Source organism: Castanea sativa, chromosome 4 (genome assembly GCF_040712315.1).
Source record: "Castanea sativa cultivar Marrone di Chiusa Pesio chromosome 4, ASM4071231v1".
Classification (NCBI taxonomy): Eukaryota; Viridiplantae; Streptophyta; class Magnoliopsida; order Fagales; family Fagaceae; genus Castanea; species Castanea sativa.
In genome coordinates this window covers 1,599,587-1,623,308 of record NC_134016.1, presented here as the reverse complement: position 1 = coordinate 1,623,308, position 23,722 = coordinate 1,599,587, and the positions used below count along the sequence as shown (strand labels likewise).

General features: G+C 34.4%; 2 protein-coding genes and 1 pseudogene across 2 annotated transcripts; all 3 read left to right on the top strand.

The window, feature by feature from the left end:
* The first annotated feature begins 3,237 nt into the window (after nt 1-3,237).
* Nucleotides 3,238-6,710, top strand: LOC142631840 (2-alkenal reductase (NADP(+)-dependent)-like). Its single transcript, XM_075806164.1, has 6 exons — nt 3,238-3,515; nt 3,647-3,689; nt 4,373-4,542; nt 4,817-4,983; nt 5,790-5,872; nt 6,220-6,710. Exons 1-6 carry the CDS (start codon nt 3,299-3,301, stop codon nt 6,596-6,598), a joined length of 1,059 nt encoding a protein of 352 aa, XP_075662279.1. The 5' UTR covers nt 3,238-3,298; the 3' UTR covers nt 6,599-6,710.
* A 1,337-nt stretch (nt 6,711-8,047) lies between these two features.
* Nucleotides 8,048-11,211, top strand: LOC142630283 (2-alkenal reductase (NADP(+)-dependent)-like; annotated as a pseudogene).
* Nucleotides 11,212-14,528: 3,317 nt separating this feature from the next.
* LOC142631429 (uncharacterized) lies at nt 14,529-15,509 on the top strand. The gene has a single exon (XM_075805593.1). The coding sequence runs from the start codon at nt 14,529-14,531 to the stop codon at nt 15,507-15,509; it is 981 nt and encodes a 326-aa protein (XP_075661708.1).
* The last annotated feature ends 8,213 nt before the right edge of the window (nt 15,510-23,722 follow it).

Below are 23,722 nucleotides of genomic sequence, written 5' to 3'. Positions count from 1 at the left end.
AAGTCTTGCGACAAATTTGGCAATAATCTAGGCAACTGTATTGTTTGGGGCTTGAAGTTCAGCTGTACACCATGAATACATATTGAAAATTTCATCATGCCATTTTGAAGGAGGACTGTTATCAAGGGTAAACAAGTGCTTTGAATCTGTGGTTGATGGATAGGTTAATCTTGTATGGTGATCATGGATGAAAGGTGGTGTAGGAAATATTGGTGGTGGTGGTGGTGGTGGTGGAGGTTGTTTAGGGCGAAGGACATCATCTTCTTCTTCTACTTTTGGATCAGTCATGAAGACTTCATCTAAGTCAAGGCCAGACAAGTCTAGATCTGTGTCATCAATGACTGGAAGAACAAAAGGTTCTGTTGGTTCTTGAAGAGTTAAAGTTCTCAGAAATGATGAAATTGGGTTGGAGGATCAGAATTTATGGTCAACATGTTCATATCTGGGGGTCTGGATGAAGCACCAATAGTTGGATCTGGTGGTTGGTACAATGGTTCTTTGTCTTTTTTGATGAGAGGAGGTTCATTTTGTGGTTTGGTTTGAGGTTCTAGTCTGGGTTGAGATTCTAGTTGGGGTGGTGGTGTTGAGTTTGTTATGCTGGGAAAAATTCCACATGGTTTAAAAGAATTTTGAGCTAGATGTGTCATGTTTAGTGGTTGGAGGTTCTGGTAGGGGGAAACTGGGGAGAATGGTGAGGGTACAGGTATGGACAGATCTTTATACAATGATTGACGAGGTTGATAAGGCATGTAGACTTACATTGGAAGAGCTTGGGTAGCTACCTTTTGTGAGTTTTCCATAGACTGGAGTTGCATCAACAACTATTTTCTTTCTTTTTCTTTTTGCCCAATGAGGGGAAAGGAGACAGACAAATCTTTTACTTTGGAGGCAATTGTTTCCAATTCTTGTTCAACTGACTGTATTTTTTTCTTCAAATCTTCAATGAGAGAATTTGATGATGAGAAGGTATGAGTTACTGCCTCAGTCAAATTTTGTTGATTATCAAGAATCTTTGAAAGGACTTGATTTTGTGCTACATCATTTTCTTCCTGCCAATTGAAAACTGCTTCAGCTGATGAGACTTGTTTTTTGGTTCCATCTCGATTGGTTCCAACAGGGTTTTTGATTTTCCAAACATGTTTAACATTGGCTTGGGGTGGTCAAAACTTTCTAGAGGAGGAAAATTTTGTGAATAGGAGGGTGATGCATGGTCAAACATATAACAAGGTAAGGTCTTTTGTGTGTGGGTTTGACTGGGAGGCTTGGGTTGACATTTTTGTATTTGGAGAAGGACTTTCTAGTAATATGGGATTAGTGGTGGTTTCTGGTTTTGTTGGTTTTGATCATGACTTTCTTTGCATGGGGAAAGGGATGGAGTTTTTTGCTTTCTAGTTCTGGGGTAGAGGACATAGTAGTCAAACTTTCTAGAGGGTTCTCCAAGGAAGTCAACTTCTGGGTCTCCTGCTTCATATCTTTCTTTAAGAAGCTACTGTGAAGACTTTTTCTTTCTTTTTTTCTGCTCTTCTTCAAATGCTTCTTCTTCTCGGCATTTTGTACAGTCACAAACATCCCACCATATGTGGCCAGTGAATGATTTTCTTTCATAGACAGGTTTTCCATCTTCTTGAAATGCTTTGATCTGAAGACATTCATATGAAACTGGTTGGATCATAGCCGTTGGAAAGACTGTCACTTCTTCCTTTTCTGGTGTGGCTGTCATAAACCTAACTTCAACATCACCATTTTGATTTCTGATGAAGAAAGGAGTGTCGGACCGGATTGGCTTGGATGCCTGATGAAGAGTTTCATATTTTGTGATCTATGATTCTGGAAAGAGTTTTGTCTTCTGCTCTTTGTTCAATTGTCTTGGAACAAATGTGCACATAGGCGTCATGCCTGGGTCAACTTGAATCAAAAGAGCATCATTGGACTGGGCTAGTTTTGGTATAGCTATGTCAAAAGTATGGTTTTGGAGTCTGTAGGCAAGCTAATAGTGGAGTGTGGCTGCAAAAGTGTCATGTACTTGGGAAGCTACTGTAATCTGGACTTGGACTTGGACTTTAAGAGCATCACAAAGGTGAGGGTCTTTGAGAGACATGTTGAAATTGGGGACAAGGGTGACAAAGATTGTTCCCACATTGAGGGTAGTTTGGACAGTTCTTATAACTACATTGTGGTATTCCAAAAATCTAGAATTAAGAAGAGAAATTCTAGAAGCTATAGGGAATCCTTTTCTGCCATGAAAAGTGAGTGCGAGTCTTACTGCAACAAAATGGAGGTGAGTGTAACCTTGTCTTTGCCATGGAATGACAAACTCTCTGGAAATGGCAAAAGTGATAAAATTTTCTTTTTCACTAGCTGGAATGTTGAACTAGTCAAACTTAGATGCTTGGACATATTCTTTTACACTAGAAGGATGAGAAGGACCTAAAAACTTTTTTATGGATTTTTTGAAAGTATTTTGAGGTTTATCAAAAACAGTATAAGAATTTACAATAGGAAAATCAGTAATAGGAATTTTACTATCTTCAGGGACATGGGATATTTCATACAAGTAGTCTAATCTATTTGCAATGAATTTACGAAGGGAAAGATCACACGTAGTTGTAATGGTATCTGTAACTGCTGAGGATGATGAACTAGCCATGATAGTTTCTAAAATGAAGAACTATTTTCCTAAGGTCTAACAGAACTAAAACGCCACTCCTAGGCTCACATCCACAAGATAACTCAAGAAAAATAATTTTTTGACACTTTTAGTACAACCCTTAGTGTTCTACTTGATTATCAAATCCAGTGTTCTGATGTGATTAACACAAAGGATCCACTTATTGTGGCAACTGTAAATCACAGAGCATACTAATCAGGACAATAATCAAAGTATACTAATCAAAGGAGAGTGAAACTGATTGCAAGGCTTTAGCAGTTATGTGTTGCATAGCATAGACTGTTGCATGCTAACTTATTATATCGTTTCTTCTAACTACGCTAGTTGAAAAATTGCCTCTGTATAATTTTACTTAAAAAAGTTATATATGTATAACTTTAAATTAATGAAAAATTAAAATTTTGTACAATAAAACGAACCCCCAAAAATTGTGGTATTTTACGTGGTTCTAGAAGTATTCCTATTTTCCACGTTATAAAACTCCCCAACTTTTTTTGCATCAATTATCTTTCCATACTATAAAACAACCTCAACTTTCTTGCAACACTTTACAAAGACAAGAGAAGAGCCTTAAAATCAATCCACATAATTTGATTGTATTGCTAATATACAATCAGAGCTTTGTTATCAATGGCAAGCGGTGGGGGTGAAAATGAGCTAGAAGTGAGCAACAAGCAAGTGATCTTCAAGAACTATGTGTCTGGTTTCCCTAAAGAATCAGACATGTACCTTAACACCAATGGGACCATAAAGTTGAAGGTCCCAGAAGGTTCAAATGGGCTTTTGGTGAAGAATCTGTACCTGCCCTGTGATCCTTATATGTGTAATCTTATGAAGAAGTCAATCAGTTCCACCGCCAATTCCTTTGAGCCCGGTTCGGTGAGTAAAAGCAGAGTCCCACTTTTTTTTTTCCCCAAAATTATAGCTATGATTCTTATGAATATTCACAATCTTATCCTGTCGAGTAATACCAAAAAGACACAAAAATGTTCACCATTTTTTTTCCATCTGCTAACATGACTTTCACTTTTTCACATATGGGCTTATCACTGCCCATAGATTGGTCAATTATTCCACTTTATAACTGGGGACACATCCCTCTTTTCTTTTTCTTTTTTCCTTAGAAAATCATTAAAATTTAAAATGCAATAACAAAAAATCAAACACATGGCATGATTATAGGTTGTGATTGGTAGAAAACACTTAAAGTGGGGAAACTGATTTTTATTTGTTTAACTCTATTTTTTTTTTTAATGTGTTATCTTGTTTGTTTTGGTATAATTGATAATGTAAGTTTCCTTTTATTTTTATTTTTAAGATTTTATTTGAGCATAGAGTCCATAATCCGTATATGTAGAATTAAAAAAAAAAAAAAGGTTTATATACTAATAGAGGAGTTTCTTAAGTCTAAGAATTACATTGGATGTAACTTGAAATTAGCTCTATGTTCGGAATGAGAACACATGATTTGGTATCAAGTGTCATAACATTAATAAAGTTTTATTCTTAATGGTTAAGTCTTTTGTCAATCAATTGCATTAACAAACCAATTAATTTATTATATATATAGAGATAAAGATAATTTGTGAATTTGTGTCCAATTTGTGGTGATTGGTTACAATTCACTGTCAATTTCTAAATCCATTATTTAAATTGCATATATATATATATATGTATAATATAATATAATATAATATAATATGATAGATTTGATGTGGCAAAAGTTGTAGATTCTGGGAATCCAAAATTCAAGAAAGGTGACTTAGTTTGGGGAAAAACTGGATGGGAAGAATATAGTTTGATTACAGATGTTCAGAATTTGCTTAAAATCGAACACACTGATGTGCCACTGTCCTACTATTCTGGTATTCTTGGTAAGTCTATCCAAAATAGAACTTATTTTCTATTAACTCTTACATATGATGAGCCTGATTGTAGCAACTAAGTTGCAAGTGGGACAATTTTTTTAAACTGCCATTATTGGATCACCTAGCTGATGTTATATCTTGAGAATGAGGTCATCCTGTAGTAATTTATACCATTACAGATCACATATTGCAAGTAATTTGGCTAGGTTTTTTGGTATGCTATGTTAACAATTGTTTTGCTTTTTGCCAAAAGCTCATTAAACATTTTCCTTATTTGTAGGTATGCCTGGTTCAACTGCTTATAGTGGTTTTTATGAGGTTTGCTCTCCTAAGAAAGGAGAGTATGTCTTCATTTCAGCAGCTTCTGGGGCAGTTGGTCAGCTTGTTGGGCAGTTTGCAAAGCTGTTAGGCTGCTATGTTGTTGGAAGTGCCGGAAGCAAAGAAAAGGTGACTTGTTGAATATAAGTGCTTAATGTTTTAATTCAATTAATATTGGTTTTTTTCTATTCAGTTTATAACTTGATGTGCTTGATTCAATTGGTTGTGTCCAACTAATCTGGGTTTGCTCCGAATCAGTTCTACTGTTAAGATACTTCATCTTAATTCCTAAATGAACAACTCTCTTCTCTATTGGCTAGCGCGAAGTTGCATTCTTCTTAATACATATAATAAATGTACAAAAAACTAGTGTACCATTGCAATGCAACTCAAAATTTCCCCTCCAATTTGCCATGTCCTTAGGGACAAAAAAAGAAGTAAAAGGAACTAATATGAACATTTGAAGTGTTATAAACTAGTGGACACTTTTTTTTAAGTCATTTCTAACACTCGTTTGAAGTGTAGAAATTCTCTGTTCTTTACCTAAGATTAGTAAAGAACTATTGGGTTGTCATGCATTTTTTGAAGTAAGTATTGTGGTGGTTAATTTGAATTTTTTTTTCCTATAAATGGTTCATATGCATGCAAACAGACACTGTAACAAATATAAACATATATGTTCAACGATATTAACATATTTGTCCTATAGTGTATCAAAATATTTGAGAGTCACATGCCAAAGGAAAAATCTCAGGTCAAAAAATGCCACCCTTGTCCATTTTTCCCAAATCTTAATAGATATTGATCACCTTTGCACACTTTGTCAATTTCAAATCTTATTTATGAGTTGATCTGCTTGACCAGTGTGGGCAGCCTCACTAACCAGCTTTTTTCTGTTTGCTTTTGTTTTTTTCCTTTATCCTTTCTGCAACAAGGTTGATTTGCTGAAGAACAAATTCAAGTTTGATGAGGCTTTCAACTATAAAGAAGAGCCTGACTTGGTTGCAGCTTTGAAAAGGTTAGTAATAATATATGGTGTAATCAGAATATAAAATATCATTTCAGTCTTTAACAGGGTCACCGGTTTGATACTGAAGTAAACATTGGACATCCTTGTTCTCAAGAAAGAGGACATCCATACATATATATTTTATGCCTTGGAAATTTTTTATGGGAAAATATGGTTATACTGTGGATTAATTTGTCTTTCAAGCCTTCATTAAAAAGGAAAAGATAGGTAAACAATAAGGTAGGAGCATGATATATTAAGTTTTACGCTCTTTACTAGGAAAACCAAGAGTCTTTTGGACTTCTATATCATATTGCTGGTCTCAATCTAGAGTGAATGTTGTATTGTTTTTCCAGGTACTTTCCTGAAGGTATCGATATTTACTTTGAGAATGTTGGGGGAAAAATGCTTGATGCAGTGCTACTCAACATGAGGACCCATGGTCGCATTGCTGTTTGTGGCATGATCTCACAGTACAACCTTGAGAAGCTGGAAGGTGTGCACAATTTAGTGCACATGATATACAAACGGGTTCATATGAAAGCATTTGTGTTTTCTGATTACTATCATCTTTACCCGAAGTTTCTGGATTTGGTTCTGCCTCACATTGCTGAAGGGAAGATTGTATATTTGGAAGACATAGCTGAAGGCCTTGAGAGTGGTCCGGCAGCCCTTGTTGGGCTATTTTCTGGCCTCAATGTTGGTAAACAGGTAGTTTTAGTTGCTCAAGAATGATTGACTTCATGACCAAAAGCTCTAGGTCCCTTGGAGATTCCTATTGTAAATAAACATTAAGCGTCTACACCTTTAGTGGACGTTTCAGGTCTTGGTGTTCATGAAGAATTGAGTTTACCAAGTAGATGTAATGTCATTGATGTCAAGAATTTCAGAAATAACAGATTTTATGATGCTACTAGCCCAAATTCACTTCAACATGCTAACTTCATGCAATGCAATAATTCTTTTGCGTCTTATGGAGTCATGTGTTACTATTATCACTGAAGGGTGTTTTTTTTTTTTTTTTTAATACAAGATAGAATTTCTACTCTAACCTAATCTAAGTGTATATACGTGTGAAACTCTCTTCTAGAGACTTGAACCCCGATTCTTGCCTCCCACACTCCACAAACACTTATACTTGTGGAGTGACTACCGCACCAAGGGTGCGCAGTGGTCATTATCATTGTCATGCTAATATTTTCATGCTTGTAAAACCATTGTACTCAAGATCTACTCAACAATTTGGTGTTCTCCCTTACTAATTATCTTGAAAATAATTTCAAACAAAACTTAAACAACTTAGAACTAAACTTGGCTAGAATTTCTTAAATCAAGATTTTTCAATAAAATACTTGCCCGAAATCTTTCATGATGTTAATGAAGCAAGTTTAAACAACCAACCATTCCCTATAACTGGCTGGGTTACAGCTTTAAACACTTCAAAGCCACCCTAATGTTTCTCTTAAAAATACTGACATCATGCATAATTTTTTTTATAATAATTCCAGAATTATAAGGATGGTGCTGAAAGAATTTAAAGTTTTGTGTAAAAATTTTTCTCTATTTTAGTATAAGAATGTACTTTTTCTATTTTATATACTTATTTAAAAAAAAAAAACGACACATCAAATTATCTATTTTATAGTTCATTTCATTAAAATATCAGTTTTTCTTCATTATTTTAATTGTTTCTCTTTCTTCACACACAACAACCACCATCTACTTTCTTCTTTCATCCTCAAGATACGTATATAAAGAAAAAATAACTAAATGCAAAATAAATAGTATCGGTGTAAATTTACACAGTTATTTTAGCTAACTTGTAAATTTACACAATTATATATAGACTGATGTGGATCATTTTTAGACAAAACTACGTAAATTTTACACATTTTTCTATCATATACGGACCTATGTAAATGCTTACCTCTCCTTATAATTGGAAAGCACGTAATGCCACTATGCCAGTGAGCAACCGGACTCTTGGGTTGTATAACTTTATCCGAATGACCTCATCCACCTTTTGTCCAAACATAGTACTATCTATCATGAAGCATTAGCTGATCACACCACTATTATTTTTGACAGTGCTACTCTTGTCTAGTTATCTCATCTCGTTTTCTTTTTCTTCTATATTTAACACTCATTGATGCTACTACTAGTTGGAGCTTCATTTATTCAAAAATGGCAAGTGAGGGTGATGATGAGCTAGAAGTAAGCAAAAAACAAGTGATCTTAAAGATTTGTGTGACTGGTTCTCCTAAAGAATCAGACATGTACGTGAGTAGCAATGGTACCTTAAGCTTGTAAGTCCCAGAAGGTACTAATGGGGTTGTGGTGAAGAATCTCTACATGTCTTGCGATCCATACGTTCTTATCCAATTGAAGAAGCCCGACACCAACTCCTCAAAGCCTCCCATTTCGGTTATTCAATGCTAGATTTATCTTGTTTGTTTGGGTGGTAGTAGTAGTAGTAGTAGTACAAATTATGAAAAATGTAACTTTTCTTCCTAGAGTTAGATCTGGAATAACTAACTTAACTGAACTTTGTTCCTAACCGGAAAACATGAATTGTTACATGAATCTAATTCTTCTGAATATTACCAACAATCTTGTAGCTCAACTGATACTTAACACACTTTTGAATTGTGAAATCATTTGTCAATCAAATACATTCAAAATACCATTTAATTTACAACACAAAGAGATGAAGATATGATGCAAGTCTGTTCTATAATTGTCAACCTGCATTTGATCCAATTTGTGGTAATTAGTTGCAAGTCACTGTTGATTTCCAAAATTATTATTTAAACATGATTATTATAGCTCTTTTGGCCAACTAGAACCTTAAATTTAATTACATCTACTATCTATAATGAAGGGGTTTCATATTGATCTTATTTCAGTTGTGTACTTTAATAATGACCTTCATGTTGAATCATAGAGGTACTTACTGGATTTGGCGTGGCTAAATCTTTGGATTCTAGGAATCCAAATTTCAAGAAAGGTGACTTAGTTTGGGGAATAACAAGATGGGAAGAATATAGTTTGATTACGGATTTTCAGAAAATGTTTAAAATCCAACACACTAATGTGCCACTGTCCTACTATACTGGCATTCTTGGTAAGCCGATTTTCTTTCCCTTTTGATATATACTTGAGAGATGAATGTACAGGTCTAGGAAACTAATTATTACTGTTATGGTGATATGTGAACCAAAGGAACAGATGGGATTTTCTTGATTGTTCTTGTTAAGTTTGGTCAAGATGATCCAATTGTCAGTAAGCAGATGTTGCATGCGACTATTGATGCACACTTCTTTCCTGGTTGATCTACCTGCATGTGATAATCTTGTAAAATCTAATTATTCAAAGTAGCCTACCCCAGATGGCTTTCAAAATTCTCTCTCACAATCATAAATCAAGAATACAAAATTTTCCAATCCTGAGTACCTTTTTATACATTTTAATAAAGTGGTTAGTTGTTTATCCAAAATAGAACTTATATACTATTGATTCTTATTGGCGAGTCTGATTGTAGAACTAAGTTGAAACCGGAAAAAATTCTTTAAATTGCAAGTATTAACTCATCTAGCTGATATTATATCTGTAGATTAAGGCCATCTCATGGTATTTATCTAGCTTGCTGCGAAAACCTCATTAACGATTTCCTTATGTGTAGGTATGCCTGGTTTAACAGCTTATTGTGATTTTCATGAGGTTTGCTCTCCAAAGAAAGGAGAGCATGTCTTCATTTCAGCAGCTTCTGGAGCAGTTGGTCAGCTTGTTGGGCAGTTTGCAAAGTTGTTTGGTTGTTATGTTATTGGAAGTGCTGGAAGCAAAGATAAGGTGATTTGCTGAATATGAGTGCTCGATGTTTCAATTCAATCAATATTTTTTTCCATTCTGTTTATAACATGATATTCTCAATCCAATTGGTTGATTTCTTCAATCAATCTGCGTTTGATCCAAAGCAACTCTACTGTTGATATACTTTATCTTAATACCTAAATGAGCAACTCTCTTCTCTAATGGCTAGAGCATAATTGAGTTTGTCTTGCTACATATATTTGTGTACAAAGAACTAGTGAACAATTGCTTTTTGCCTGATTTGCCATGTCCTTAGGGACCCAAAAATAGAAGTAACAAGAAATTTGAAATGTTTGGCAAGAGTTGACAGGACACTGTGGTCCTTTCTAACACTCATTTGAAGGGTATAAATTCTATTTTCTTTACCAAAGGCTAAGATTAGCACGGAACTGTTTGGTTGTTATGCATTTTTTATATTAAGTATAAACATATATGTTAATGATATGAACATACTTTTCCTATCCGGTGTCTAAAGATTTGCCAGTAACATGCCAAAGACAAAATGTTCAGATCAAAATATGCCACCCTTGTCCATTCTTACAAATCATAACAGATATTGATCACCCTTGCATACTTTGGCAATTTTTAGTCTTCTTTAGGAGTTGGTGTGCCTGACCAGAGTGGGCAGCCTCACTAACCAGCATTTTTTTTCAAAAATACTTTCCAACAAAGTTGATTTGCTGAAGAACAAATTGAATTTCGACAAGGCTTTCAACTGTAAAGAAGAGCCTGACTTGGATGCAGCTTTGAAAAGGTTAGTAGTAATATATGTTCTAATTAGAATAGAAATTTTCATTTCAGTCTTTGACAGGGTCACTGGTTTGATACAAAAGTAAGCATTGGACATCCTTGTTCTCAAGAAATTGGACATCCCTTCATATATATTTATGCCTTAGAAACTTTACAGGAAAAAAAACATGGTTATATTGTGGAATAATTTTTCTATTTCATGCCTTCATTAAAAAAAGGGGAAAAGTTGGATAAACAATAACGTAGTAGCTAAGTTTTACTCTGTCTACTTGGGAAACGAAGAGTCTTTTGGACTTCTATATCATATTTGCTGGTCTTAATCTAGTGTAAATGCTGTATTGCTTTTTCAGGTACTTTCCTGAGGGGTATCGATATTTACTTTGACAACGTCGGGGGAAAGATGCTTGATGCAGTGCTACTTAACATGGGGGCCCATGGTCACATTGCTGCTTGTGGTATGATCTCACAGTGCAACCTTGACAAGCCAGAAGGTGTGCACAATTTAATGCAGCTGGTTTTGAAACATGTTAACATAGAAGGATTTGTGACTTATGTTTACATTCACCTCTTCCCAAAGTTTCTGGATTTGGTTCTACCTCACATTGCTGAAGGGAAGATTGAATATGTGGAACATAGTTGAAGGCCTTGAGTGTGGCCCAGCAGCATTTGTTGGGCTATTTTCTGGCCTCAATTTTGGTAAACAGGTAGTTTTAGTTGCTAAAGAATGATTTAACTTCATGAACAAAAGCTTTTGGTCCCTTGGATTCCTACTGCAGATAAACCTTAAACATCTATACTTTTCGTGGACATGTTCAGGTTGGTGTGTTCTTGAAGAATTGAGTTTACTAAGTAGATGTATGTCATTGATGTCAATAATTTTGGATATTGCAGATCTTGTTGATGTTGCAAGCACAAATTCACTTCAACATACTAAGTTCATCCAATATTCTCTTGCCTTTTATGGTTCTTATCAATTCAATCTCAATCATGTGTTTCTTAAATTAAAGTTTTTTTTTTTTTTTTGAAACACATGCACACATCAGTACAGATTGTTGAGAATATTCAGTATAAGTAAAAAGCTTTTCTCTCTGATAGAGCTTTTTCCCCCTTTTTGGGTTTACCGCCCGCAACCTTTGCCCACATCCCTTTGTTTCCTCAACCCTTCGTTTGATGTACTTCTTTTAGTGTGCTAAGTGTAGCCGTCAAATCTCTTTATGGTGGCTTTATGGTTTACACTTTCCTAAACTTGGGTCATCATTGTTCCCGTCCTTCTCCACCTGTGCATGTTAGCTGCGTGTTCACTCCTAGTTTCCAGTAAACAAAAGATGACATATTCTCCTTCTAGTATCTCAAACCAAGCCAAAACTGACCTTTTTTAGTTCTTTTTCTTCTTCTCTCTTGTTGTTCTTTTCCCAAAATTCTCTGTTTTCCCCCTTTTTCCTCCGTCATTCCTTTTGTTTCTTGTTTCCTTTTCCCAAACATCCTTTTCGTTCTTTGTTTTTTCTTAGTCTGCTTTGTGGTCACACCTTCACTTTTTTGCTGCGCTGCACAGCCCTTTGGTGCATGCACGGCTTCTCTGCCTCTCTGGAAGGAATGGACAGTGACATTGAAGCCAGAGAGTATGGGTGGACTGACAGTAGCAATACCAACTACAGTCTTGACATGGCTACTGAGGAAGTAGAATCTGATCTGCATTATAGTGATATTGATGAAGTCCCTTTTGCAAGGCATGGCCCAGTAGTCTACCCGGATTCTGAAGATGTTGCTGCACAACGTGAGTTCTGGAGTCGCTGTGCTATAGGCTTTCTCTTGGACTATCAGAAATTTTCGGTGAGTTATTTACAACACATTATTAATAGTGCATGGAGAATCAGAGGACCTGTTACTGTTGTAGGGAGAGAATCCTATTTTTATGTACTTCACTTTAAGTACATGGAGGATCTAACACACATTTGTGAAGGTCCCTGGGCAGTGGAAGGGGCTTTCTTCATCCTTGAGAAATGGAGGCCAAACCTGGTTTTAAGTAATCTTCAACTAAATCATATTTCTGTTTGGGTCCAACTGCATGGTCTTCCCTTAGAATATTAGTACCCGGATCTTGCAGAGTATCTAGGCCAATTAATGGGTATAGTAGAGAGGGTTGATTGGGAAGACAAAATATATACCTAGGAATATAAGATTTATGAGGGCTCCAGTACTTGCAGGTTTTATGCTTTGCATGGAGGAAGGTTCAAATTTCTGGATACAATGTCGTTATGAGAGGGTACATAAATTATGCAATAGATGTGGGCTTATAGGACACACTAGAAGGGCAATGCACACAGTGTATGGATGACATTGAGAGGATGTTATACAGGCAGAGAATGAGGATTCAAGAGATTCACTAGGTTCAGTTTCGGTTTGATGTGTTGAACCCATAGTTCTCCAATGAACTTAGAGCTTTTCACAGGACTACCCAGGTTAGATTTGGACATCTTGACCCAAATACTGGACATGCAAACCCTCCAAACCTCTCTTGTGACTACCTTGATCCTAGTACCTCAAGCCCCCCACCCCCACCTCATGAACCTTCAGTTGGTAACAACTCAATCCCTCAAAGCACTAATCCCTTTCTACTCAAACACAAAATTCTGACACCTCACTCCACGCAGCCATTAACCTTCTCAATCTGAATCCCAGAACTGTACCCCCTACCCCTGCTAATTCCTTAACCTCAACTGACCCCAATCTGAGTGACTTGGACAATGCTTATAACAATGATGCATCCACCTTTGCAGAACCAAGCGCCCCTGTTAATCCTCAAACAGAACACACAACCCGTACCACAAGTTTATCTTCTACACCCCCATGGTTGCTGCCTGAGAATTCTTCTCTGAAATGGGCTTGGATTGAGGGCCATGGACCTTTTGTTACAAATGGACATAGCCAACGCCCCCACTTGGCCACTTTGAAGGTTCGGAGACAGAGAGTGATACTACTGCCATAATGTTTAATCAGGATTCAGGACAGTTTGAATGAAGAGAGACTAGAGGTTGCACAGAATGGCCCGTGGAGGAAAGGCTGCATTCCAGAATCACCAGATTCTTTTATAGAAACCCTAGTTCAGAGAGTGGATCGCGGGAGATTTAGATTTGAATCATGTGGGCCTAGTGATGGCCCTAATCTTTTACCAAATCAAACAGAGGAAGCCCAACCTGTCATACCTCAAAATCTGAACTGTCCCTACCATGAATCTGAGCCCACACAATAGGATACATCATTGACTGTTACGCAAATAAGCAACCTGTTGGGTGGGGTTGAAACTTTGACGCTTGGGCCAGGTCCACCAAGTTCTCCAAGCCCAATAACCCCCCCCCCCCCCCCCTCACCCCTCACAAGATAACAACCCCAATTCCTCTACAAATACCAATTCAGATACGAACATTACTAGCTGCACAAGATGCTCAAGGAAAAGAATCAGACTTGATATTGGGAGTGGAAAAAACTCAAAAAGTTTTTTGCTAATGAATCATTATTCTCCAAACCTGATGTGCTACTGTTCATTAGCAAAAGAATAAAACAGAATAAAAAATTAGTAAAGAAAGGAGTGGGGATGGGGATATGTATGTTAAAATATGAATAAATAATGAATGAAGAAATAATATTAAAATGAGATAGAGAATCTGTGAGAAGATGTATTTGAAAAAGTAGGTAGATTAAAGATAAATCTCACTATTTATTGTCCAAACAGTACAAAAATATAAAGAAGCTGTTGGAGATGCTCTTAGTAGTTAGCACGCAACATTATATTGAGATTATGTTGTTGCCACTTTCAAAGGAACAGTTCTCAAGATGAAGAAGACAATATTTAAGATATTCAAGCAAGCACCTCAGGAATTCCTATGGAAACTGAATCTGAAGATAGGCTTTGGGAAGTTGGCCTACAATAGCTTCCCCATCAACCATGAGGATCTTGAGCTAGAACTGTAGAGGGCTAGGCAAATCCTTTGCAGTTCTACAGGGTCAAAAAAAGGCCCAAGACCATAGACCAAATATACTATTTTTGATGGAGGCAAAGTTGGAAGAAGATAAGGGTTTTGAAGTGTTGAGAAGATGTGGCTTTTGGAATGGGTGGGAGGTTCCTCGTGTGGGACTTAATGGAGGGTTGCTGTTGGGATGGATGCCAGAGCACAACCTCCTAATCCAACATAGCTCCAAAAATATGATCCCTGCCAACCTTCTAGATCACAAAGGTACCCCTCTTTCCATTACTTTTTTTTATGGTCATCTTGAGTTAGCTAAAAGGAAGGATGTTTGGTTAGAATTATTGCAAATTAGGAAAATTGCTCTTCCAAACTGGTTGTGCATAGGTGATTTCGACCAAGTTTTAAATGATGAGGACAAATTTACTTTCCATAGTAATAGCATTGCTGGAGCAGATCTATTCCAACAAACTCTTAATGATTTGGAATTATGTGCTCTTAAGGCTAAGTGCCAGAATTTCACTTGGATGAATCGAAGGGAGGATGAATATTTTGTCATGGAGAGACTGGATAGAGCATTTGCCTCTGTGGAGTGGATTAATTCCTACCCACAATATGCTCTTCACAATCACCAAATCATTAGATCTGATCACGGGTCTATCTTATTAGGCTTTGAAGTACAACTACCATTTAGGAGGAGACCTTTTAGATTAGAGAGAATGTGGAGTACTTATGAGGATTGTGGGGATGTTGTAAAATCAGAATGGGATGCTAACACTACTGGCTCTAGAGCTTTCAATTTACAATATAAGATAAATAATGTAAAAAGGACCTTTAGTGAGTGGAATTGGAGAGTTTTTGGAAAGGTGGAAAGGGAGATCAAGGACAAACAGAAAATCCTTCAAACTCTGAAAAACTCAGTTCAAACTTTAATGGATGTTAGGAATGAGAAAATTCTTAGGGAGGATCAAGAAAACTTGATGGATGGGGAAGAAATCAAGTGGGCTCAAAAAGCTAGAAGCAATTGGATTATTCAAGATGATAGGAATACTAAGTATTTCTAGACTATTGTGAATCAGAGGAGAGCAAGAAATAGGATTACACTACTTAGAAGAGAGGATGGGAGTAGCACCAATAATATTGAGGAAATTAAAGATTTGTTGGTAAAGCACTTTAAGGATAGATTCTATGAACCAAACTCCAATTCCTTTTAATCCATTCTTGAAAATCTAAGTACCTTACCTATTCCTAAATTGAGCCAACATCAAGTCCATCAATTGGATAGCCCAATTTCAAATGATGAAATAGAAATGGTTGTATTCCAATTAGGAGCTCATAAAGCCTCTGGCCTAGATGGTATTCCAGCCTTTTTCTTCCAAGATTATTGGGCAGTGGTGAAGCAAGATATATTTAAATCAACCCAAGCTTTCTTTCATTCAGACTCCTTGCTCAAATCCCTAAATAAAACCTCCATTACCCTCATTCCTAAGGTGAGTGTTCCTGAGGAGATGACTCAGTTTAGACCCATCAATCTTTGTAATGTCACTTATAAAATCATTACAAAGATTATGGTTAATAGACTGAAGGCACTTATGAATTCCCTCATCTCACCCTTCCAAAATGCCTTTATACAAGGTAGAGGCATCTCTGATAATATCCTGTTAGCTCATGAAATTATGGATGCTACGAGGAAAAAAAAGGGTAGGAAAAAAGGGTATGGGGCTCTAAAAGTTGACATGTGCAAGGCTTATGATAGAGTGAGTTGGAACTTTCTTAGAGCTGTGTTAACCTCAATGAACTTTAGCAGCATTTGGATTAACTAAATCATGGAAACCCTGCCTTCTTGACATTGTTGCATATTTGAACCAAATATTTATCATAATAAGTACATACAGTCTCTGATATCCTAGATCCCTTGCTTTCATCAGGGCCAACAAAAAAGCTTTCTAAGCTGCTTGATGGTGTGTTTTTTCACCACTGCTTGCTCCCCCCCTGAACAAAATTGATCCATCCAAGCTCCTAGCTTCAACAGCAAATCCACTCCTTTTGGTTCTTTCTCTTTTGTTTTTGGTAGCTGCCACCTTTATCAGAAGTTGCCAATTCTGTCTGCACTCCCTTGTTCTATTCCTGCTCCTTTGACTATGATTGTACCCCTGATACAGATTAAAAGCCTCCTTGTACCTGCAAATATAAGATTGAGATGTGAGAAACCAAGTTCCTATGGGTCCACATTGTCCATAGGATAGTGAAGATTGATTGAAGAGAACTTTGCTTTGTCTGAGCTGGCATGTTGGTGGTAGTGATATGACTGAGAAGCCATTGTTTTACAGAAAGTTGGTTCAGATCCGAAGTTCTGATGCCAAGTGATGAGCCATACCAGACAGCCCTAGCAAAAGGGCATTGAAGAAACAGGTTAGACATTGTTTCCTCCCCTTCTTCACACATTAGGCATCTGTTGGTTGTTTGAATGCCTCTTATGATCAGGTTTGTCAACACTGGTAGACTATCATGCAATAACTTCTAGGTAAAGGTAATAATTTTCATAGGTAGCTTCACTTTCCACAAAGCTTTCCAAACAGATTTAGGGATATCTTTTGTGATGTGGTCTGTTCTTGTGTTTGCATTATGAATTTGTTGAATCAAAGAGTAAGCTTTGGCAACATTATATTCCCCTAAATCAGAGTACTTCCATGCTAGCATGTTTGGAACTCTATCCGTTTTAGCAACAGGAATTTTGCTGATTTCTACACAAGTGTTGTGGTCAAATAACCTCCCAAGTAAATCCCAATTCCAAGTTTTTGTGCTAGGATGAATAAGATCAGCCACTGTACTTTTGAGGAGATTGTGGTCTCTCAGGCTATGGTCTGAGATGTTAAACCAATCAAGATGGTTGAGAGGGATTTGATGACCTGATCCAACTAACCATCTGCCTTTTCCCAGTTCTGCAAATTGAGGTTTTGCAATATTTTTCCAAGTCCATGAGTGATTGGGTTTAGGTATGCATCCTTGCAGGTGAGTTCTAGGGAAGTATTTTGCTTTAAAGGTTCTAGCAAGGAGTGAGTCTAGGGAGTTTTGGATCCTCCAAAATTGTTTTGCCAGCATAGCCTTATTAAAGGTGCTAAACTTCTTGAAACCAAAGCCACCATTGCTTTTTGTCTGGCAAATTTTATCCCACCGAATCAGATGTAATTTCCTAGTACCCAAATCATGCCCCCACCAAAAAGCCCTTATTGTTGCATCTAATTTGCTGCAAATAATTTCTGGTACCTTAAAGCATTGGAAGGTATAGAGAGGCATTGATTGCAAGACTGACGTTATGAGGGTGGTTCTACTTGCTTGAGACAAAATTCTTGCTTTCCAACCCTGAAGTTTAGCCTGCATCTTATCTTCTAAGTCTTGAAAGTCCATGACTCTTTTGCCTCTCAATTTGAATTCTGTTCCTAAATACTTGCTAGGCTTGAGGACACGGTTAACTTGCAGATTTTCAGCCAAGGACTGTTGAATGTTAGGAGGTATATTAGGGGTGCAGAACAAATCAGATTTTGCAAAATTAATGCCTTGACCAGATAAGGAGCAATACCACATGACAATCTCTTTTAACTTTGATAAGGATTGCTTATCATTCTCTGTAATGTATTACTGGTGTTTAATATATGTTGTCCTTATTTACCAACAAAAAAAAAGTTTAAAGTTTTTCAATGAAATACTCGTCCAAAATCTTTCATAATGTTAATGAATCAAGTTTGAACAAACAACCATTCCCTACAGAACAACAGGAACACAAAGTTGCAGAAAATCAAAACCGACGAACCACCAAGAGTTTCTAGAAATTTATGTAAAGTTTCCTTATTCATTTTATATTTAAAAATATACTTTTTTTTATTAATACAAGTGAGGTCATACACATCATGGTTGCACAATGTTGCTTAACGAAAGTATTATAAGTTGTAAGATATAGTTTAGTCATAACTCATAGAGTCATAATAAGACTCATTATAAGTTTACCAAAATTGTTAACATATAAATAAATAAATAAATTGTTATCAAAATTTTCGGGATGTTTTAAATTTGTTTCATTATTTATTTTTCATATCATCCTATTTGTTGTAATGTTGTTATAGACTTTTTATTTTATAAGATAACCACCTGTGACCATCAATCATTTTTCTATTACTCAAATAGAGTTAATAATTGTTTGCTTTAAAATATATATATATATATATATACACACACACACACATGCACATGAGGATTGTTTTCTATCATCAGGTCAAAACCATCAATTTGTTTTTGGTGTAGGTAAGAATTGACACTTAGATCTCTTATTTGATAATAAAACACTTTACTAATTAAACTGACTGGAAGTTTGAAAGCCACTTAATCTTATTATATTTTGTGCTTTAGTTTAAATTCTTCTATGGTATTAAAAGTGAGAATTTACATATAGAACTATAGATATGATTGTAGCTCATCCAATTAACACCTCCTCATATTTTTAAAACATTCAGGGTTCAAATCTCCTAGTTATAACTATCAAATTACCGTTGATGAGATTTTCAACATTAAAAAACAAGAGGTTATTGATTTTATTGATTACAATCATACGTTGGTACAATTGGTTTGTTCAACAATAGATGAGTTCTCTATTGATGAATGAAGTTTTAATCTACTAAAGTTTAAACTTGATCACATTAAACACTATGATTTCATTGGGGTTGATGAGCTCAACAAAATTTTTCCTGATTATATATTTAATATTAATTTGGAAAACTTTATTGATCCCTTTTGGGAGGATTTTATTGAACAAGAATTGATAGAGGTCAACAAGAGGTGTGAACAAGTGATTTTAAGTAATTTTTGCGGAGGAGGCAATATGAAGTTTATGGGTGTGTGCATGGATTATTCTTTTTTAGTACTTGTTTCATATATCCCATTGTGGCAAAAGAGGTCAAGAATAAAAATTCGTACATCAAGATTTATTATGAGTGAGAAAAGGATTAATAAGTAGAATATTGATTCGTCTTGTCTGGCACAGAAGAATAGGATAGAGAGGATAATTCGGGGTTCCAATTGATCGTGAAAGATTGCTACAAAACTCGAGGACGAGTTTTCCCCAACCCCAAGAGAATGATGCAGATTGGTTAAGGAAGAATGAAATATTTTAATAGTTTATGTTGTTTTCTTTTTCCTAGTTAAATTAGGATTTTAATTGTTTTTCTTTTTCTAGTTAAATTGTTTTTCCTTTCTCAAGTAGAAGTAAGTTTATTATTTCTTTTCCTAAAAGGAGTATGAGAAATTCTATTCCTATAAATACTCTTTATAGAGAGGTTAATTATGGTTGTTATGTGTGTTGATTAATAAAAGCTTGTTAAAGAGGTTTTCTCTATTATTTTGCCTACTAGCCTAGTGCTCTTGTGGAACTTAGGTTTTGTGGAAGAGTTGTAGTAATTGTGTATTACAGATTCTGCTTCTACACGCCCACGCTGCATCATATACTATTTTACAACATTTTTTTAGTGAGAGTTTTAACCTATGACGTTAGCTCCTGATGATAACTTTTTATTATCAGACCAAGACACTAATCAATTTTTGGTGTAGGCGGAGATTGAACTCCAAATCTCTTATTCAACCATCAAAGATTTTATCAGTTGAACTAGCTGGAACTCACAACTATTGATAAGTGTATGTAATATACAATACCTCATTGTCTGGCTAGCTTTTACTTACATGTGGAAAGGATAAAAATATGATTAATAAAACTACGTAAGAATTGACATAGAATTTTAATAAAACTAAGTAAGATTTGATGTAAAATTTGTGTGCATTTGACAATCGATTAAGCATTAAAAAAAAAATAGCATTTTACTTAAATTGCCTATTTATTTATAAGTCTCACACTACTTTTTGTTTAAGTTTTATTTCAAAGAGTTTAAATTTTAGTTTTTTTAAAAATAATTTAACTCTTAACTTTTTTTTTTCATATTATGTGTGTATATATATATTACCAAAAAAAAAAAATAAATTCAAAATGGACACTTAAAAGAAAAAGGAAAAAAAGAATTATGTAGAACAAGCGTAGGTGAATTGCCTAAAAAGATTTTTTTTTTTTTTTCATTGATTTTGAGAAAGGCCTTGTTTTTTTTTTTTTAAATGAAAAAAAAAAAAGTTAGAGTATAAAGTTGAAGTTGATTAAAAAGGAAAGGCCTAAAAAGAAGTTAAAGTATAAATTGGAAAAACTGAAAAGAGGTAAAGTAAAAGGTGTTGATTGAATACTGACAAAAATGGTCAAACGATACAATAATTGTAAAGGATGAAACTTATTCAAGTGGATGGTGACTATGGCCAGTTGTTGTTGTCCTTTATTATTATTATTATTTATTTTTTTAGAAACAAACACAGGGGGAGGGAAGATGATGGCCAAAATTTAGATAGAATTCAGGTAAGATTTTTTAATTTGCTTTTGCTTTTTTATTTTATTTGTTTACACCATTGAGTTTGGGTTTGACATGGTGAAGAGGACCAAAATTTAGACATCAGGTGAGATTTGATTTGATTTTTTCTTCTTACGTGATTGAATTTGTGTTTCACCTAAATTGATTAGAGTCAAGATGGATTGAATTAAAACTACCTTAATCAAAAGGAGTAGCTACTTTTAAACAAATATGATAGGAGTTTAGTTTAGATCAAAATTAACCCATAAGTTTTCTTTTTTCTATTAAAAATTAAAGAGAAATTAATCAAAATTTTATAAAATATTTTAAAAACCAATATTATTAGAGAATTCACTAATTTTTCCCATTTAAAAATGTTTAAAGGTGAAATATTATTCCAAAAAGGGGCATTCAGAGGAGTCTTCCAACGAGTAATTTCTTTGTAAATAAGAAGAAATAAAGCAGAAAGTGACTCATGCACAGTAGAGTATTAAAGAGAATTTGAATTCGTTGGAAGACAAAGACAATTTGTAATAATGAAGGTGACATTTTTTCTATTTAAAATGTGAACATGAGAAAAAAAAGTTAAAAATTTTCAAGCATGAATGTGAACATGAGAAATTAAAGAAGACAGTAATGACTTCGGTCCTACAAGGTTCCATTTACATTAATTAAAAAAAAAAAAAAAAAAAAAACAGACCTAATGATAGACGTGAAGTTCCCCTCTTCTAATAATAGTAGTGTCTTCTCTGCTTTCCAAATACTTACAGCATGTATGTGACTTACTAGAGCTCCAAAGTAAATAGAAGAGGTCATGTGTTATGGTTAGCATTTTTCACTTTTGAGAAGGAAGGGCCCTTTTTGGATTGAAAATTCACTGATGAAGAATGGAGAACAATAATTTAGACCAAATGATTGGATGTAATTTTTCTTTTCAATTTTTAATATTTGTGATTAGTTTTGGAATTTGAATGTACAGGTGCATAAACATAAAAAAGTCCACTTATTTATGCCTTCTCTCTAATATGGATTTTTTTATTGACAATTTAATGTGATTTTGTCATAAAATAAATGAATTGTCTTTATTTTTCTATAGTATTAATAAAAATAATAGTACAACCACAAACTATTTAACAATATTTTTATAAACGGTTGATGTGATCAGCTTCTCATTGGTTTTCATAGGTTTCTTATTAATACCACATTTTTATTTACTAATAATTACTTTATGCATCGATAATTTGTAAATTTTTTGTGAAAAAATTTGTATATCTAGCATTACTTTATAGAAAGTAGGCTAATTGTGTGCACTATATCTGTCTAAAGGTTTTTTTAGTCAAAATTTTTCATTCATATATCGTAATCCAATGAAATTTATGCATTTGCCATATTTGGATTATGAAATTTATGCATTTGCCATATCCAAATAGTGCAGACTCCATTGAATGGTATGAGACCTAGTCCAAAAAAAATGAATAAACACACACATGCGCTGGATAATAACTTCAATACTATTTGTTGTTCATTAACTTTTTTTTCCAAAAAGAGTCTCATCCCACACTTCACTATTTTGGTTATCAAAAATACATAAATCTCATTGAACTAAGGCATAAACCTCAAATTGGAATAAATAAAAAATTTTGACATTAAAAAAAAAAAGTCTTTAAGATGGTTTTTGACAGGGCCAGTCCGGTATGTAGCTACGAATTTGCATTGGTCACAAATCTCAAAAGGGTGTTTGGTTTGCCGTGACATTATACCACACCGTAATATTATATTAATATAAGATTATAAAAATGTAATCTCAATACAAGAATATAATATTACATTCTTTAGAAAAGTAATGAGATTAAGGTGGTGTGATATATTTTGTAATTTTAGATTATGGTAATGTTAGAAAAAATAAAATAAACAAAAAACCTTGGAGTATATCATTCCTATGGTTTAGCTATTTAGTAGTTTGGTTATGTTTTTATTACGGGGAATAATCATTCATTGTAAATATCTATTCTTTAAAATGAGGAATAATTATTCATCTTTAAAAAGGTTGTAATAGTTATTCCTTAATAGGTATATTAATTTCTAAAATTAATATATTTTCAAATAAACAAAATTTTCATATATACATAACAATTATGAAAATAATAAATCATAAAAAAATAACTAATCCCTCTTTCAAATTTAAAAAATATTTTTTTAGGAAATATAATTATATCAGTAAGATATTTCCTAAAATATATTTTAAGTTTAATTTAAAATGCTTTCATTTCATTATTTTCAGAGTTTTATTATTGTGTTGTCACTAAACAAATGAATAGTAATAAGTATTGTATTACAACATTTTGTATTCTTTATAATATCTATTCCTATTCCTATATAATTACTTTTACAATCTCTCAAATATGCCCTAAATGTCACATTAAGGCATATCACAATGAACCAAATGTTTCTTAAGAGTACTGATTATCTTATACTTACGAAAAAATATTTTCTATCAAATACTTACTTTTGTACATATTTAATACACTTTTTTTTTAAATTGTATTTTAAAAATATAATTTTAATTAAATTTGTGAACACAATTTTATCTAAAATTTATTGATTCGCATTTTGAATTGAATTTTTGTTTTCAAAGGAATGAGTAAAGCGAGTGTGTGCAAGCCTTTATCAAGATCTAACAAAATCTTTAATGATGATCTATCAAGCTCCAGCACATGGGAATGTCCCATCCCGTAAGGCTCCTTTTAGAAAAGAGACACGGACCTGATAAATGTGTGGAAAAGATGTTCCCCGCTAAACAAAAGAAGGACATTTGGAAAAGAAATTTTTGGGCATCGTAAAAATAT

Excerpts from the sequence above, each read along its gene's own strand:
- LOC142631840 (XM_075806164.1), top strand. The coding sequence starts at position 3,299 with ATGGCAAGCGGTGGGGGTGAAAATGAGCTAGAAGTGAGCAACAAGCAA. Across the intron at positions 3,516-3,646 it reads TCTTATGAAGAAGTCAATCA|ACACAAAAATGTTCACCATT; the intron begins GTTCCACCGCCA and ends AATACCAAAAAG. Across the intron at positions 5,873-6,219 it reads TTGGTTGCAGCTTTGAAAAG|GTACTTTCCTGAAGGTATCG; the intron begins GTTAGTAATAAT and ends TTGTTTTTCCAG.
- LOC142631429 (XM_075805593.1), top strand. The coding sequence starts at position 14,529 with ATGGAGGCAAAGTTGGAAGAAGATAAGGGTTTTGAAGTGTTGAGAAGA.